The following is a 14537-nucleotide window of genomic DNA, read 5'->3' on the forward strand; positions in this document are numbered from 1 at the left end:
GAATAGTAATTAAGAAACATGATTTGTGTTGACTAGAAATAAGAACAGAAGATTATTTTAATTAAAAAAAAATTTTTTTTTTTTAAAGTGGCTGGTGGCCTTTTATGTGTAATGTGTACCTCATTGTGTAAGCTTTTGTTAACACTCAGTCATCGTTATCTGGAATGTGTTTCATTGATTTATCGCCTCTTTTAAATTCAGCTTCATTGACTACAACAAGGTAGCTGGCTGCTGATAATAGTGCCTATGGCTATATAATAGTGTCATACTGCCTTCGCTCATGTAGACTAATGTTGAATTGCATAAGAGAAATATGTGGTGCTACAAACAATTAGATATTAGAATATATTAGGCCTATGTTGTATTTTAGGTTACTTAGATGGTTACATTTTGAAAATGAGAGTTTGGCAAACTCTTTATAGTGCACACTCAAAAATAAGGGGCAGCTGTGGCTCAGGAGGTAGAGCAGGTCGGCCACTGATCACAGGGTTGGTGGTTCAGTTCCCGGCCCACATAACTCCACATGCCGAAGTGTCCTTGGGCAAGACACTGAACCCCAAGTTTCTCCCAATGGCAGGCTATCACCTTGCATGGCAGCTCTGCCGTCATTGGTGTGTGAATGTATATGTGAATGGGTGAATGAGGCACAGTGTAAAGCGCTTTGAATACTGCTAAGGTTAAAAAGACGTTATATAAGTGCAGACCATTTACCTAAGCAAATGGATGACCTGTCCATAGTGCTGATAGTAAATTGCAAGAGCAAAAGTCTATGTGATGGCAAAATAACATAGGGTACATAAATATATTATTGAATATTGATGGAGCAACATAATTTGTGGGGGGGAAAAAATAACAACAAAAGGTTGTTTTACATTACATGTCTATATATATATATATATATATATATATATAGACATGTATATATGTCTATATATATAGGGGTCGGGGGGGTCAGGACTGAGGGTTGTCCCCCCCTAAAATATAATTAAAATATGTGTATTGTAAATAATATAATGATATATTCTTAAAATAATTGTTTAAGAAATAAAATAATACAAATGCAAACGGGGCAACAACAAAAAACCCCTTGGTGTCCCCTTCAAAAATTGCTCTTGAGAATTGTTATGTTTATTGTCCCCCCCCAACATTTTGATGACATTTTCGCCCCTGAAGGCACAGATACCTGGGGGCAAAATAGAGCACAACAATTTGTCTGACAGGAAGTAACACATTAGGATAATGCTTATTCAAAATAACCACTTCAGAAAAAGGGCCATAAATTCTTGATCATTTCAATCACCTTTGACTATTCATATCATCTTAAGTTTTCTATAAACAAATGAATCTCCATTGTGATTGAATCTGCCAATGTGAGCCCACTTTGAACATTTTTGATACCAAATCCCTCCACTTTAGAAAAACAATGTGTTTCATAGGTGCATTTAGCCCCTGTAACAGGGGGCTTTTTACCACCAAATACTATCCTTTCACATATTGGACAGTTATTGAAAAATTTTATTATGTAGGCCTAACTGCCTCGAACACAATTGAAAATAACAAAAAAGTATTTTGTCTCAAAATAAATGTGAAGATTTCCATAATATTCATTAGCAGCAAATCTGCAACATCTAAAAACAAAAAATGAAATTAATTACATAAAATGACATCAAAGTCAATCTTTAGACATATTGCACGAAATGATCTCATGCAACAGGAACATGTTTCAGTGCCTGGTGACAAACAGGTGTTTAGGAGAGTCCTGTGGTAGTTTTGGATGCTAGGCCTATTTAGTGTTTTGGGATGCCTTTTACCCCGGGGGGCATTTAGCCACATTGTAGCCCTATTTCAGTTTATTTGGTGTGTGTGTGTGTGTGAGAGAGAGAGAGAGAGAGAGAGAGAGAGAGAGAGAGAGAGAGAGAGAGAGAGATTATATAATCAAATTCTGATAATATTTCAGGATCGCTGTTTAGCTAATGTTAAGCTAATGTATTGCCAAATAATCAAACCTTAAAAAGTCATCATAATTGACACAGAGGCTGTTTAACCAGTGTTCGCCGTTACTGGGCGCCCTAATAAATAAGACAGAGGAGAGAACTGCTGCTGAACTGCTGATGTCAGGAGCTCCAGTGCTGCATTTCATGCTGCAGGGTGAATGGCGACGGCGATCTTCTCCGGATTCACACATGCGAACCTGACAAACAAGATGCGGACCGTCGTCAAACACTGCGTGATTATAGCGGCGGTTTTATCGTGCCTGGTCCCGTCAGGAAACACGGCGAAAAAGGTTTTTAAATGCCCGTCCGCCTGTAGCTGCTCTAAAGAGTCCATCATTTGCGTCGGGTCCTCTTATGTCCCACGATTAATACCCAACGATGTCAGTTCATTGTAAGTCTATATATTCATAAGCCTATATATTGAATGTTTCTGCTATTGTTCAATGAGTGGGCTCATGCACTTATCTTTCAATAGATATGGAGAAGCGTTTACCATAATTGTTTAGCATTTTCCAGGCCAACAAGGCTCATATGCATTTATATCTAGAGCATCTATATGTAAAAAAAAAAAAGCAAGCTTGCATTGAATTTCTACAATGACTGATGTTTGCAATTGCAGGAGTATTGTGAATGGGACCTTCTTCGAGGTCAAGGAGGCGATGTTCTCGCACACGCCATCCTTACAGTTACTGTAAGTGGACATCTGACCAAGCAAATGTGCACTCATTGTGTGGGAAAGAGTATGCCTCAAATGCCTTGATATTGTCTTATGAAGCATCATAAACTTTCCACTTCCCAAATGTGGAACCTTCTAAAACATCCATCATGTGGGTTAGTCAGTATCCTAATGTACCTTATTAGTTTGAGAGACAAAAAGGTTAGTTTTGAACCAGTGAGATCATGCTCATGTGAGCTGCCTGCCCTTTGTTGCTCTGTATACCCCTTACAAAAGTACTGTGGTGGTGTTTTGAGGGTTTCAGATGGTAGTACAACAGTACTGATTACTGTATTCACGTGCATGTGTTATAATGCTATCATGCTCCCCAAAAAACATGGCTGTACCATGGTATACCGTGCCGAAAAAGTGAATTTTGGTACTTTTTTTTGTTAGTAACTAAAGTGTTTATATTCTGAGTTCAATACAAGTTAAGCTCAATCTACAGCATTTGTAGCATCATTTTGATTACCACAAAAATGTGTTTCCTCCTTTTCTTAAACAAAAATCTGGGCGACTACCACCCCTGGAGTCGTGAGTTCGAATCCAGGGCATGCTGAGTGAATCCAGCCAGGTCTCATACGCAACCAAATTGCCGGAACCGCAACCGGGCCATTCAGTGAGGCACTTAGAATGGAAGTGAATGGGGCCAATTCGTTAACGTTAAACGATGATTTAAACAACATTGCAGGTCAAATAATACTAGCATTGTCAGCCGATTAAATTGCACGATTAAAACCACGATTAAATGCAAATTTCGAAAGTGCTGAACATTGGCTCTATATGCTTATTTTCTTATCAAAATGCATTTATAGAAACAAAAGAGAAGAATATATACTATATCACTAATGCTTTATTAACATTTTACAAACAAAGCCTTGAAAGCCAAAGCATTGAGATACTATTGAGATTCACCAAAAAAGTAACATTAAATGTTTCCCAAATTCTAAGTGTGAGGTTGACTTATTAAAAGAGCTAGTCCCCATAGGTTGAGTATTCATTGCAATTGGCATTAAATCTCTTAAATGCTAATCCTCCACAAAATTAATCGGTGGACAGTCTCTCATCTTTGCTACAGCAATCTTGCAGCTGCTTTCACGATTCTCACTACGGCATCCACACCAGCATTAAATGGCGCTTTGAACTCCACATGAAAAGTGCTTGCAGACAGTGAGAATGTTTAGATGCACACCAATACGCAATTAAATTTAGCTTATTTAAACATGACATTTTAAATAATCACATTATGCTCTGCTTTTGACATCAATCCGTGAAGAAGGATGCGCTCAACATGTGCGCACATTGGATGAGCTGGTAAGAACGCCAGTTAATGTTAATGTAAATAGCAGACTCTAATGTCAGACTGGTAAATGCGTCGATCATGATTAAGAATGTAGAGCTACTGTATATTTTGGCCCTTGTTAAGGAGCATTGAAAGAATGGTCAAGGTTGGAATATAACATGCTTACATTTTTAAAGACATGCATTTAGCCTAATTTGCTAATGCATTTAGATACATTCTGCAGCCCTGTGGAACACAGTCACTCTGTTGACTTCCTCATAGTTGTTATTGGACGCTTTCATGATGTCAGTGGTTTGATATACTTACATAAGGATATAGATAGATCTATGCTTGCCCCAACACTAGATGGAGATTACATTAATGGTGAGAGTGCAAGTTTTATCTACAGTATGTGTATTCCAAAGCTGTCTGTGATCCAACTAAATTTATATAAAGAATGTTTATTACAGATTGTTTTTTACACAGCACTGCAAAACACAGTCTGACTTGTCTTAATTACATACTGGCTGTAAATCTCTGACAGGTTGCTTAACTCCAATGCACTCACTACAATCAGGGATGACGCGTTTGCTGGTCTTGCGCACCTGGAGTACCTGTAAGTGTGTAATAATTTTGGTCTTTTATTTTAACAAATATTTAGCTATTTTAAAATCTCATAATGTATTCTTGCTATAGTAGTGGTTAGGTCTATGTGTTTTTAAGTAACCTTTTATGTTTGAGCAAGAGATTTTCAGATACAAACACCTGTTTGCTTTGTATTTGTACCTGTTTATAATATAATGAACAATATTAATTTCTCATGCATTGAAGATGAAAATATTGTTATTTTTATATATACTGTATATGTCTATGTATTTAATTGAAATATAATGAACTTTTATTTAATCGTTAATGTTTTTCACAAATATATATATATATATATATATATATATATATATATATATATATATATATATATATATTATATATATATATATATATATATATAATTATTATATTTTTGGTTGTTTATACCATTTGTTTGTTTGTTTATTATCCACATCCTGTTATGACCACTGTATGATTCCCATAAATTCTTCTACTCTTTCAGTCTAAATTTTCTTCTTATTCTCTAGGTTTATAGAAAGCAACAAGATTGAGACAACATCAAAATACTCTTTCAGAGGACTTAGGGATTTGACCCATCTGTATGTCTATGACTGTGTATTATAATAATAATTTAATAACATCCCTTTACCAAATGCTTGTACTGTACTGTACTTTACTGTACAATGTTGCTGTATCCTAACAGGTCTTTGGCAAATAACAACATTAAAGCTTTGCCACGAGATATATTCATAGATCTGGACTCATTGATAGAGCTGTGAGTTTGAACTTCTGGAAATGTAAATGATTACTCGGTGTGTGTAAGATGTTGTTGTAAGATGTAGATAATCCACAGTCCTTTAGATTAATGTAGGATGGTCTGTTTATGGAGCATACAAATACATATGCATTGTATGATAATAATAGTAATAAGATTATTTCAGTAAGTTATATTGATGTTATAGTTATTATTATTATAATATGTAAGCTTTTACAATAATGCTTTCAACAGTTCACTAATTATTTTGACCAATTCTGTTTTTGATCTTTAAAGGTGGGTTGGTTTTGATCTTTTGCTTTTGTTATATTTCCTTCTAGAGACCTGAGGGGCAATGCCTTTGAGTGTGATTGCCGAGCGAAATGGTTGATGATGTGGCTAAAGAGCACTAATGCCACTGTATCAGACGTCCTCTGTGCTGGCCCTGAGGAGATGAAGGGCAAACGACTCAATGACATGGCAAGCTTGCATAACGAGTGCATCTCCACAGGTATGAAAATGTCTGTGTGTGAGTGCATACTAGCTTGATTGTGCCCGAGTGTGTACCTGCCTTTCAAGCTCAGCCAGTGTTTACAAATTCTTAATGAAAGGTAAAGTGCACCCCAAAGTTCAAATTCTATCATTATTTACTCACCCTAATGTTGTTCCAAACCTGCATGCTGTTTCACAAAAGATGAAGAAAATTTGGAGAATCTTTAAATAGCTTGTTTCCCATATAAGGACGTGACCATTTCTGTGTGAAGTTTCAAAAAGGACAAAAACAATTATAAAAGCACCATAAAAGTAGTCTATATGACTCAGTATATTCCATGCCCTTCTTAAAAACACACAACAAATTGTATGTGAGGAACATACCAAAGTCAATAACTTAAATTTAATCATATACAAAGTCATATGGCTTCAGAAAAGCGGTGAGTTGTATGGACTATATTAATAGCGCTATTATGGGAAGGTTTTTATTTTTTGATCCTTTAACATACACCACTATGAACTGTCCTTTTACGGAAAAAAGCCATGTGAACATTTTCAAAAGTTCTCTTTTCGTGTTCCATGGAAGAAATATCCAGCATACAGGTTTATAATGACATGAGTGTGAGAAAAAAATAAATGACAGAATATTCATTATTGGTTGAATTATTATTATAAGTTCTTGGAGCACACATCATACTGCAGTACTCAAAGTGTATAGACGTTTTTGTTTTTTATAGCGTTTATATATATATAAAAGCTTGTCCCCAAGGACAACGGAATAGGAAAGGTAATCTTTATTTTTTAAACATTCTGAATGGACATTTTTCATATCTTACACAGACAATGCGTATCTCTTTAGGGCTTTTATACAGTATAAGAAGTGCAGAACAGCTAATGATAAAGTTAAATGTGTAAACTCAAAACTTAGATCTGATTTTGCCTTATGATCTGTTGGCCAGATTTTGTCCCCCTTCACTCTGTTTCTACTGAGTCTTTGTCTGTGGACACATTCTCCCACAAGAATGATGTGTATGTGGCCATTGCTGCTCCCAACATAGAGAGTTGCATGGTGCTCCAATGGGACCACATCGAGATGAACTTCAGGAGTTACGACAACATCACAGGTACAGTCTTGTTAATGATGTGATGGGAAATATTGTGTATGGCACAAGATAAACAAAATGGAAATAAAAATAAAAAAGCCATTCTTATTGATTTTCCCAAAGAGTGTAAACACTTTGGCAGCATTGAACATCTGTTTGTTTGAGCAGTTTAAAAGATCAACTTCAGGCTCAACCAGTGTTTTGGCAGGACTGCCTGTAGTAAGTTGTTTAGCATGGATTTTACAAGTTTGTTAAAAAAAACAAAAAAAACAAAAAACAAAGAAGGCACATAGAGGTTTGGGCAGAGATGTTAGGTGTGCTTGGAAAATCTGTTTGGAAACAATCATTATATTTGCAATTCCGTTTGGTGCCACTAGTCACTCTGAAGTTACTCATGTCACCTTCCTAACTAATCCTCTCAAACATCACTTTTTATTAATTTCAGGTCAGTCTATTGTTGGCTGCAAGTCTGTGATTATCCAGGACCAGGTTTTTGTCATTGTCGCTCAGCTTTTTGGTGGTTCCCACATCTATAAATTTGATGAGGACCAAAGCAAGTTCACGAAATTCCAGGACATTGAGGTGTCTAAGATATCTAAGCCAAATGATATTGAGGCCTTTCAGATTGGCAATGACTGGTTCTTCATCATCGCTGACAGCTCTAAGGCTGGTCTGTCTACCCTCTACAAATGGAATGACAAGGGCTTCTACTCCTACCAGTCCCTCCATGAATGGTTTCGGGATACTGATGCAGAATTTGTAAATTTGGCCGATAAGGCCCATCTTATTCTAGCGAGCCGTTCTCAGGTACCAGTGATCTACCAGTGGAGCAAAAGCACTCAGAAATTTGTCTTGCATGGGGAGGTCCCCAACATGGAGGATGTAGTTGCTGTCAAGACCTTCTGGATCAAAGAGGAGCTGTATCTGGCAATGACGAGATACATTGGTGACTCCAAAGTCTTGTGCTGGAGTGCTAAGGAGTTCTCTGAGATTCAGGCTCTTCCTTCAAGGGGATCCATGATCCTGCAGCCTTTTTCCTTCAAAGAGAGGTACTATCTGGCTCTTGGAAGTGACTATACATTTTCACAAGTCTATCTGTGGGATGCTGAGCAGAAAGTGTTTGAGCGTTTCAAGGAAGTCTATATCCAGGCTCCACGTTCCTTCACTGTGGTCTCCACTGACCGAAGGGACTTTGTATTTGCCTCCAGTTTCAAGGGCAGCACACAGATCTTTGAGCATATCATCATTGATCTGAGCCTTTGAGGGCTGTTGTGGACACTGGATCAGTAGAGGCACATTTGTGCTCAGCAGCCCCCTTTGGTAGATGGACATTTTCCTGGGTGATTGACAAGGGAGGTCTGAGAAGCTTATTGGCATTATCAGGCTAACATTAATTAGTACTTCATGCATATATGTAGTTTTACAATGATTCTGGGAGGGCCCTGTCATTTTTTGCTATGCCATATTAGAATCGTTATGTATTAATTATAACATTACATGTTCAATTCCTCAGCCACACTGAATCAGAAGACATTTCTGCCAAACTTGGTGCATGGATGGCTGAAAAGAGTTGCACTTGTCACCTGTAGCTATCTTAATCACTCTCCATATTGATATAACATTTTAAAAGTCTGATGCTGATACCATGCATGATGAGGCTGAAAAATACAAATACAAAAATAAAAAGTAGCAAATAAAAAAGCACAATTTTCAAAACAGGCATGCAAATGACATTTGAAATATAAGTACAGTGGACAAATGCAGGTTTATTAACATTAGTAACATTGAAGTCCGATGAATAATATTTTTACCTCATCATTTAACTATTTGTGGAAATTACATCTTTGTTGGTGAACAACTATGTCAGGTAAATAATCAATTAAAACGAAGCGCCTCTATCAAATTCAACAGAATCTGTTCTGAGTAGAACAAATAATAACTTCAAGTTCAATTGAGTGGGCATTAGGTAGACAGGGATGGGCATACTAAAGTTAAGAACATAAAGCATTTTGTAAAAAATATATATATATATATATATATAATAATATATGCTTAAATACAGGGAAACTGTCAAAAGCACAAACCTTTAAAAGCATCATATGTCCATTAAATGGATGTGACTTAATGTTACTCTCTAAATTTCGATGCAAATGATTAACTAATTTTTGGTTCCAGATTTTTGTTCTGTGCAATGAATGTAAAAGCCTTTTTTAATCATTGTTCTAACTGCAAACACAAACTGAATGTCTTATTTTTTTTAATAACAAGTGTTACAATAAGAGCCTTTATTTCCTTAATGTTGTGCCAGCTGAATATAGAGAAAGGAAGACAACCCCCAAATTATCACTGCAGCCTGCAAATGCATGATATCCTAACCCTTAACCCTTAACCTTTCAGTCTTATAAAAACTCAAAAACTGTTTGTTAATCAAGTAATCTTCCTACTCATAGTACCAGTTTTAGTTTATTCTGTTATGCAAGTTATTAAAAAATTACACTTTTTATATATCATATTTGGTTTTATTCTCATTTGTTGTAAATAAATGTTTATTGTGCTCTGATCTGGGCTTACCTCTCCCCATCCAGGGGGTTTGGTTTCAATTGATTGAATCAGAATGATTTTTATTGCCAAGTATGCTTTCAAACACAAGGAATTTGTCTTGGTGACAGAAGCTTTCAGTGCACAAGTAATCAGTCAAACAAGAAATAAATTGTAGAAATACATAAAGTGAAAATAAAATAAATGTAAAAATGCACAACATGACTCAGTATAATGTATGTAGCTCAATTAAATACCCACTCCACCCAGTGCTCTGTTGTTCTCTGTGTTTTATGGCACTTTTCCACTGCACGTTACGGTTCAGCTCGACTCTACTCGCTTTACATTTCTGAGCTTGCTTTTCCACTGCTGTTTAGCGCCGCCTCTACTGTCATGACATCATCTTAAACATGACACAAAACAATAAACAATAACATGACGTGAGTCCAGGGCATTCTCCCTCCCATTGCTCGCCAGTCTAGGTAGCGTCCATTTGGTACAACCACTTCCACTTAACCTTGATGGTTCTGTAGTCACTTTTAAGTTTTTTTTTTAATCTTTTCCCTACACTGTTGGTAGGTCCGGTGGTAGCCGTGTCTCAGCTGTGTGGCCAACAGCTGAGACACTTCCTGAAATACTTTTTTGTTTCGTTCATTGCTAATGGCTGGACTGTCTGCACCTTGTTAATTGACCATGGCGTGGTTTTGCTCACAGCCATTTCTTTTTACAATTCGAAAGTTGCGTGAACAGATGATACTGTTATCGCTGTAGCTAACTTTAAAACTAGTGGGTTGATGTCCCGTGTCGCAAATCCAGTGACGACGGTAGTGACGATTCTCTCTGACCAATCAGTGATCTACAGGGTTTTGACGTCACATTTAGAATCGGCTGGTCTAGCTTGGAACCTAGACTGAGGTGGTACTAAAAAAAGTACCAGGTACTCTCCACAGTGGAAAACCCCCAAAAAGCAAGCAGAGTCGAGTTGTACTGTGCAATGGAAAAGCCCCATTAGAGTATCCTGTATGGTTTTGCTGAGTTCAGTGGGTGAGTGAGCTGGTGATTCAGTTTGAAGTGTGAAACAATTCAAACCATTCTGCTATCCTGTGTGGTGGGACCACACCATTGTAAAAAAAAAATAAACTGACTCAAAAGTGTAATTTGTGAATAGAACATCTCTAGTTCTCATTCAAACCCGCCGACATTAGATGAGACCAGGGTTGGTTGGCTATAGTGGTTGGTTGGCACAGAGTTTCAAAAATCTAACAAATGTTTACCTTCTTGACCTATAGCTTACCGATTGGTTCTATTGGGCCATTTGCATGTTAAAATTGGTTAAGGTGAAGACAACTTTTCATGTAATCTATTTGTCAAAACAAAAATGACTACTTAAAATGTTATAGAAATAAAAGTTTTGATAAATTTGAGTTAATATAGATGATATCAAATATATTTTCTTATCTGTGATGAGCTAAGCTAGCTGGCTAACATCATTTACAAAAATAGTGTGAGTGGGCTTGGTTGGCATATTGTTTTTAGAGGGTTATTTTCTGTTTGTTTGTTTGCTCGTTTGTTTGTTTTTTTTTGGCTCATTGTCTTTGGGTTGGTTAGCACATTAGGTATAAAAAAAGATAAGATAACAATGTATATCCTTCATTCACGCTATTAACAACCTAAATACCTCTACAGATGCAGAGATTTTATTAAAATAATATATTACGTTAATAATTATTATTATTACATATACACACGGTTCAAGCCAAACCAATGATTCGATTTATTTCCATCATGTGACATTATAAATGTTTTACAGGATTATAAGAAAAGATGTATATATATATTAATACAAGTAAAGAAAAGTCACATTAACTCCAAACTATACATAAATTATATATAAATCAGTATCATAATAATTGCATAATCATTACTTATATTAATGATATAAGACAATTATGTATTGAGTAGCCTACTGTTGTCCTGGTTTAAAATAAACTATTGTTTGTTTTTATGTGAGTTGCTTCTCTCTGAAAATGTTTTAACACTGTGCCAACCAACCCATAACCTGTGCACACCAACATCAATATGGGTTGGCACAAATGCACAACATAACTTTAATCATTAATTAAAAACAGTCAATAAATATTTGCTTTCAGTGTGTGTTTTTTAACCTTAGAAATTAAGGTTTCATTTGCACCTAGTTGGGGTATCGTAACTAACCAGAGACAGACATTCAAATAAGAATGAAAAATGTGCCAAACCCCTTTAGCACATAGGCTAAAGCAGGAAGTGTTTCAGAGCATATTAACAAGTATGACATCCATTTTTTTCCAGAAGAGGTCACCAGAAGTCAGTTGTAAAAATGATTGTTTTCAGCTGAACGGGGAGTAAAACAGTGAAGAGAAATGCTTATTTTATTTTATGTACCCCCCAATCAAAACCTAGATCTAACCCTAACCATTAGAGACTAAATGCAATGTTAGGGATAGAAATTCAACCTCCATATCACGCTTGTGATTGTTTATACAAATGTGATTACTTCCTCATTTTAACTGGGATTGAACTTTGGTCCTACATGCAACTGATGCAAGCAACTTGCAGAGGAACATTTTATGTCAATTGTGATTCACCGCTGCTCTTCTGGCAGATTAATCTAATGGTGTGAGGTTTTCTGCTTTGCCTGTGATAACTCTAATATCTTCATCTGTTGAGTCATGCTATTTTCATTTGAATATTATGTTATTCATTTTAACATTTATATCAGCGATATTACTTGCTTTGAGGAAGATAAACAACATTATTTCCTACATATTTTAATATGATTATTCAAGTGTTTTATCCATTACAAATAAATGTTCGTATTGTACAACACATCAATTTAAGAAACTTGTGCTATGGCTGATATTAGTTCAAATGAAGACACTTGTTTTTGTATTGCAATCTATAGCCTCAGTGGACAATGCAAGTGAACTGTAGTACTACAATAGTAGGTCCATGCACTACAAACAATAAGACTGTAATATAGAAACACAAAGCTATTGACTGTTAGTATTGTGCTAAGCAGAGTCCCTCAGTATCTGGCATGTGAGGATATGGCTGACTGCTAGGGGGGCTGTTATTGCCTCCAGAATGACTTCAATTTTTCGACATCCGACCTCACCTGTTATAGCCTACTACGTTCACAGAATCTTTCATCCTTTGGTTTCCAAGACTTTTGTGTGGCTATACTATGGTTTTGTGTATTTTTGCTGTTGAAGTGGACTGTATACATACCTATAATTAAGATACAGGTAAGATCATGCTGTCAAATAGTTTGCACCATATTGAAGTTGGTATGTTTATATTAAAGAATTGTTTTTATTTATTTATTTATTTTGTATTGCATACAGGGAAAAGTCTATTTCAAGGCAAGTCAGTCCAATCTGCGGCCATCTTGGTCTCACAGTAACACTTTTTATTCACAAATTTTTGTGATAATCAATTTAAATGCTGTTGGGTTAGTTCACCCAAAAATGGAAATCCTCTCATCATTTACTCACCCTCATGCCATCCCAGATGTGTATGACTTTCTTTCCTCTGCAGGACTCAAACAAAGATTTTTAGAGCAAGTTAAATGTAACCAAATGTTTTAAGATCCAAAAAGCACATAAAGGTATCAGAAAGGTAATCCATAAAACTCAAGTGGTTTAATCCATGTCTTCTGAAGCAATCCAATCAGTTTGGGTGAGATGGCATGAGGATGAGTAAATTATGTGATCATTTTAATTACTTTAACTTGTATTGAAACTGGAACATTCCTTTAACTTTTTTTTTTGTGATGTGTGACCACTTTTCATTAAGATTTAAGATTGACACTGGGGAATTTAAAGTTATCAGCCTATTTTGCACTGTAATCGTGTGCCAATAGTGAGTCAGTATCATTTGACAACTTGTCAGCTTTTGTACGTATGTGACAGTCTCACTCAGTACATGTTGGACAACAAAATAACATATATTCAGTGTCATAATTCCAAATGTTTAACATCTCTTAACAGAGTACTTTGAATATCTGAAGGACCATGGCTGTTCCATGTTCCATACCAGTGTCACCAAGTACAACACACCCGCTGATACAATGTATCGTAAACAGCAATTTTAAGTATTTTTGCAAATTAATCAAAGGCAAGGATATCAATGGACTGTACCATTTTGCAGACTGGAAAGACAGTGTTACCCCATTGTCAGCAGCAGTTATATGCAGCAATGAAGCGATCTGTTCTTACCTCCTTGAAGAGCCTGCTGATCCTAACAAATTCTCAACAAATGGACTAGTTCATCTACGCTATGCAGTTACAACTGGAGTTTCAATGAGCACTGTTAAAATAATATACTTGCAGCAAAAACTAATCAAGATGAACATAGTTCACAGATCTTTACTCCATTGCAATTTGCTGTTTTTTATGACATTGTGGTTAGCAGATACAACAAATGTAGACAGATGCATTGAAGGACTCATCAACCACTTTCCATCAATACCTCAGGAGTGTTGAACTGGACTGAACTGCCTGAATGCTGTTGTGTCTATCAGCAAAAGCTTTTCTCCTCTGGAATTCAGTGGGCTTGTGACAGTTCTGATAAACGGTCTTATGCAGTGCATAAACCCAAAAGTAGAAACTCTCAATAAATCAATCCTAACAATGCTCAATAAATATAAAAAGCCTATATTCTGATAAAACCCATTCGTTCTATGAGAAGTTATGCATTGCTTTAATGCCTCTTGCACATCCTTTGTGGAATTAAAGCAAAATTGAGCTTCTTGTCTATGGATCGTTTGCCTATAGAAATGAGTTTGCCCCTAAACTTACTCAGTCTTGTGGATTGTCTTCAGTCCCATATATGATATTTTATTCTTCAATCATAATGATGAATAAAGACATGACAAGAAAGCTACAAAATCTGAAGTCAGTGCTCACAGATATTTTGTGTAAGAAAGCTGCTTCTTCAAAGAGCAAATAAGGTAAAGAAGAGGATGAAACAGAAATGGAACAACCATTTCCGGAAAGTGCAGTGACTCGCA

The 14537-nt window shown here is 36.1% G+C and overlaps 1 protein-coding gene across 1 annotated transcript; it reads left to right on the forward strand.

Moving 5' to 3' along the window:
• Nucleotides 1-1961: 1961 nt before the first annotated feature.
• LOC127646998 (leucine-rich repeat LGI family member 2-like) lies at nucleotides 1962-11446 on the forward strand. Its single transcript, XM_052131042.1, has 8 exons — nucleotides 1962-2385; nucleotides 2614-2685; nucleotides 4536-4607; nucleotides 5128-5199; nucleotides 5304-5375; nucleotides 5696-5865; nucleotides 6806-6970; nucleotides 7395-11446. The coding sequence occupies exons 1-8, from the start codon at nucleotides 2153-2155 to the stop codon at nucleotides 8210-8212; spliced, it is 1674 nt and encodes a 557-aa protein (XP_051987002.1). The 5' UTR covers nucleotides 1962-2152; the 3' UTR covers nucleotides 8213-11446.
• Nucleotides 11447-14537: the final 3091 nt, after the last annotated feature.

The sequence above is a fragment of the Xyrauchen texanus genome, chromosome 1, assembly GCF_025860055.1.
Source record: "Xyrauchen texanus isolate HMW12.3.18 chromosome 1, RBS_HiC_50CHRs, whole genome shotgun sequence".
Classification (NCBI taxonomy): Eukaryota; Metazoa; Chordata; class Actinopteri; order Cypriniformes; family Catostomidae; genus Xyrauchen; species Xyrauchen texanus.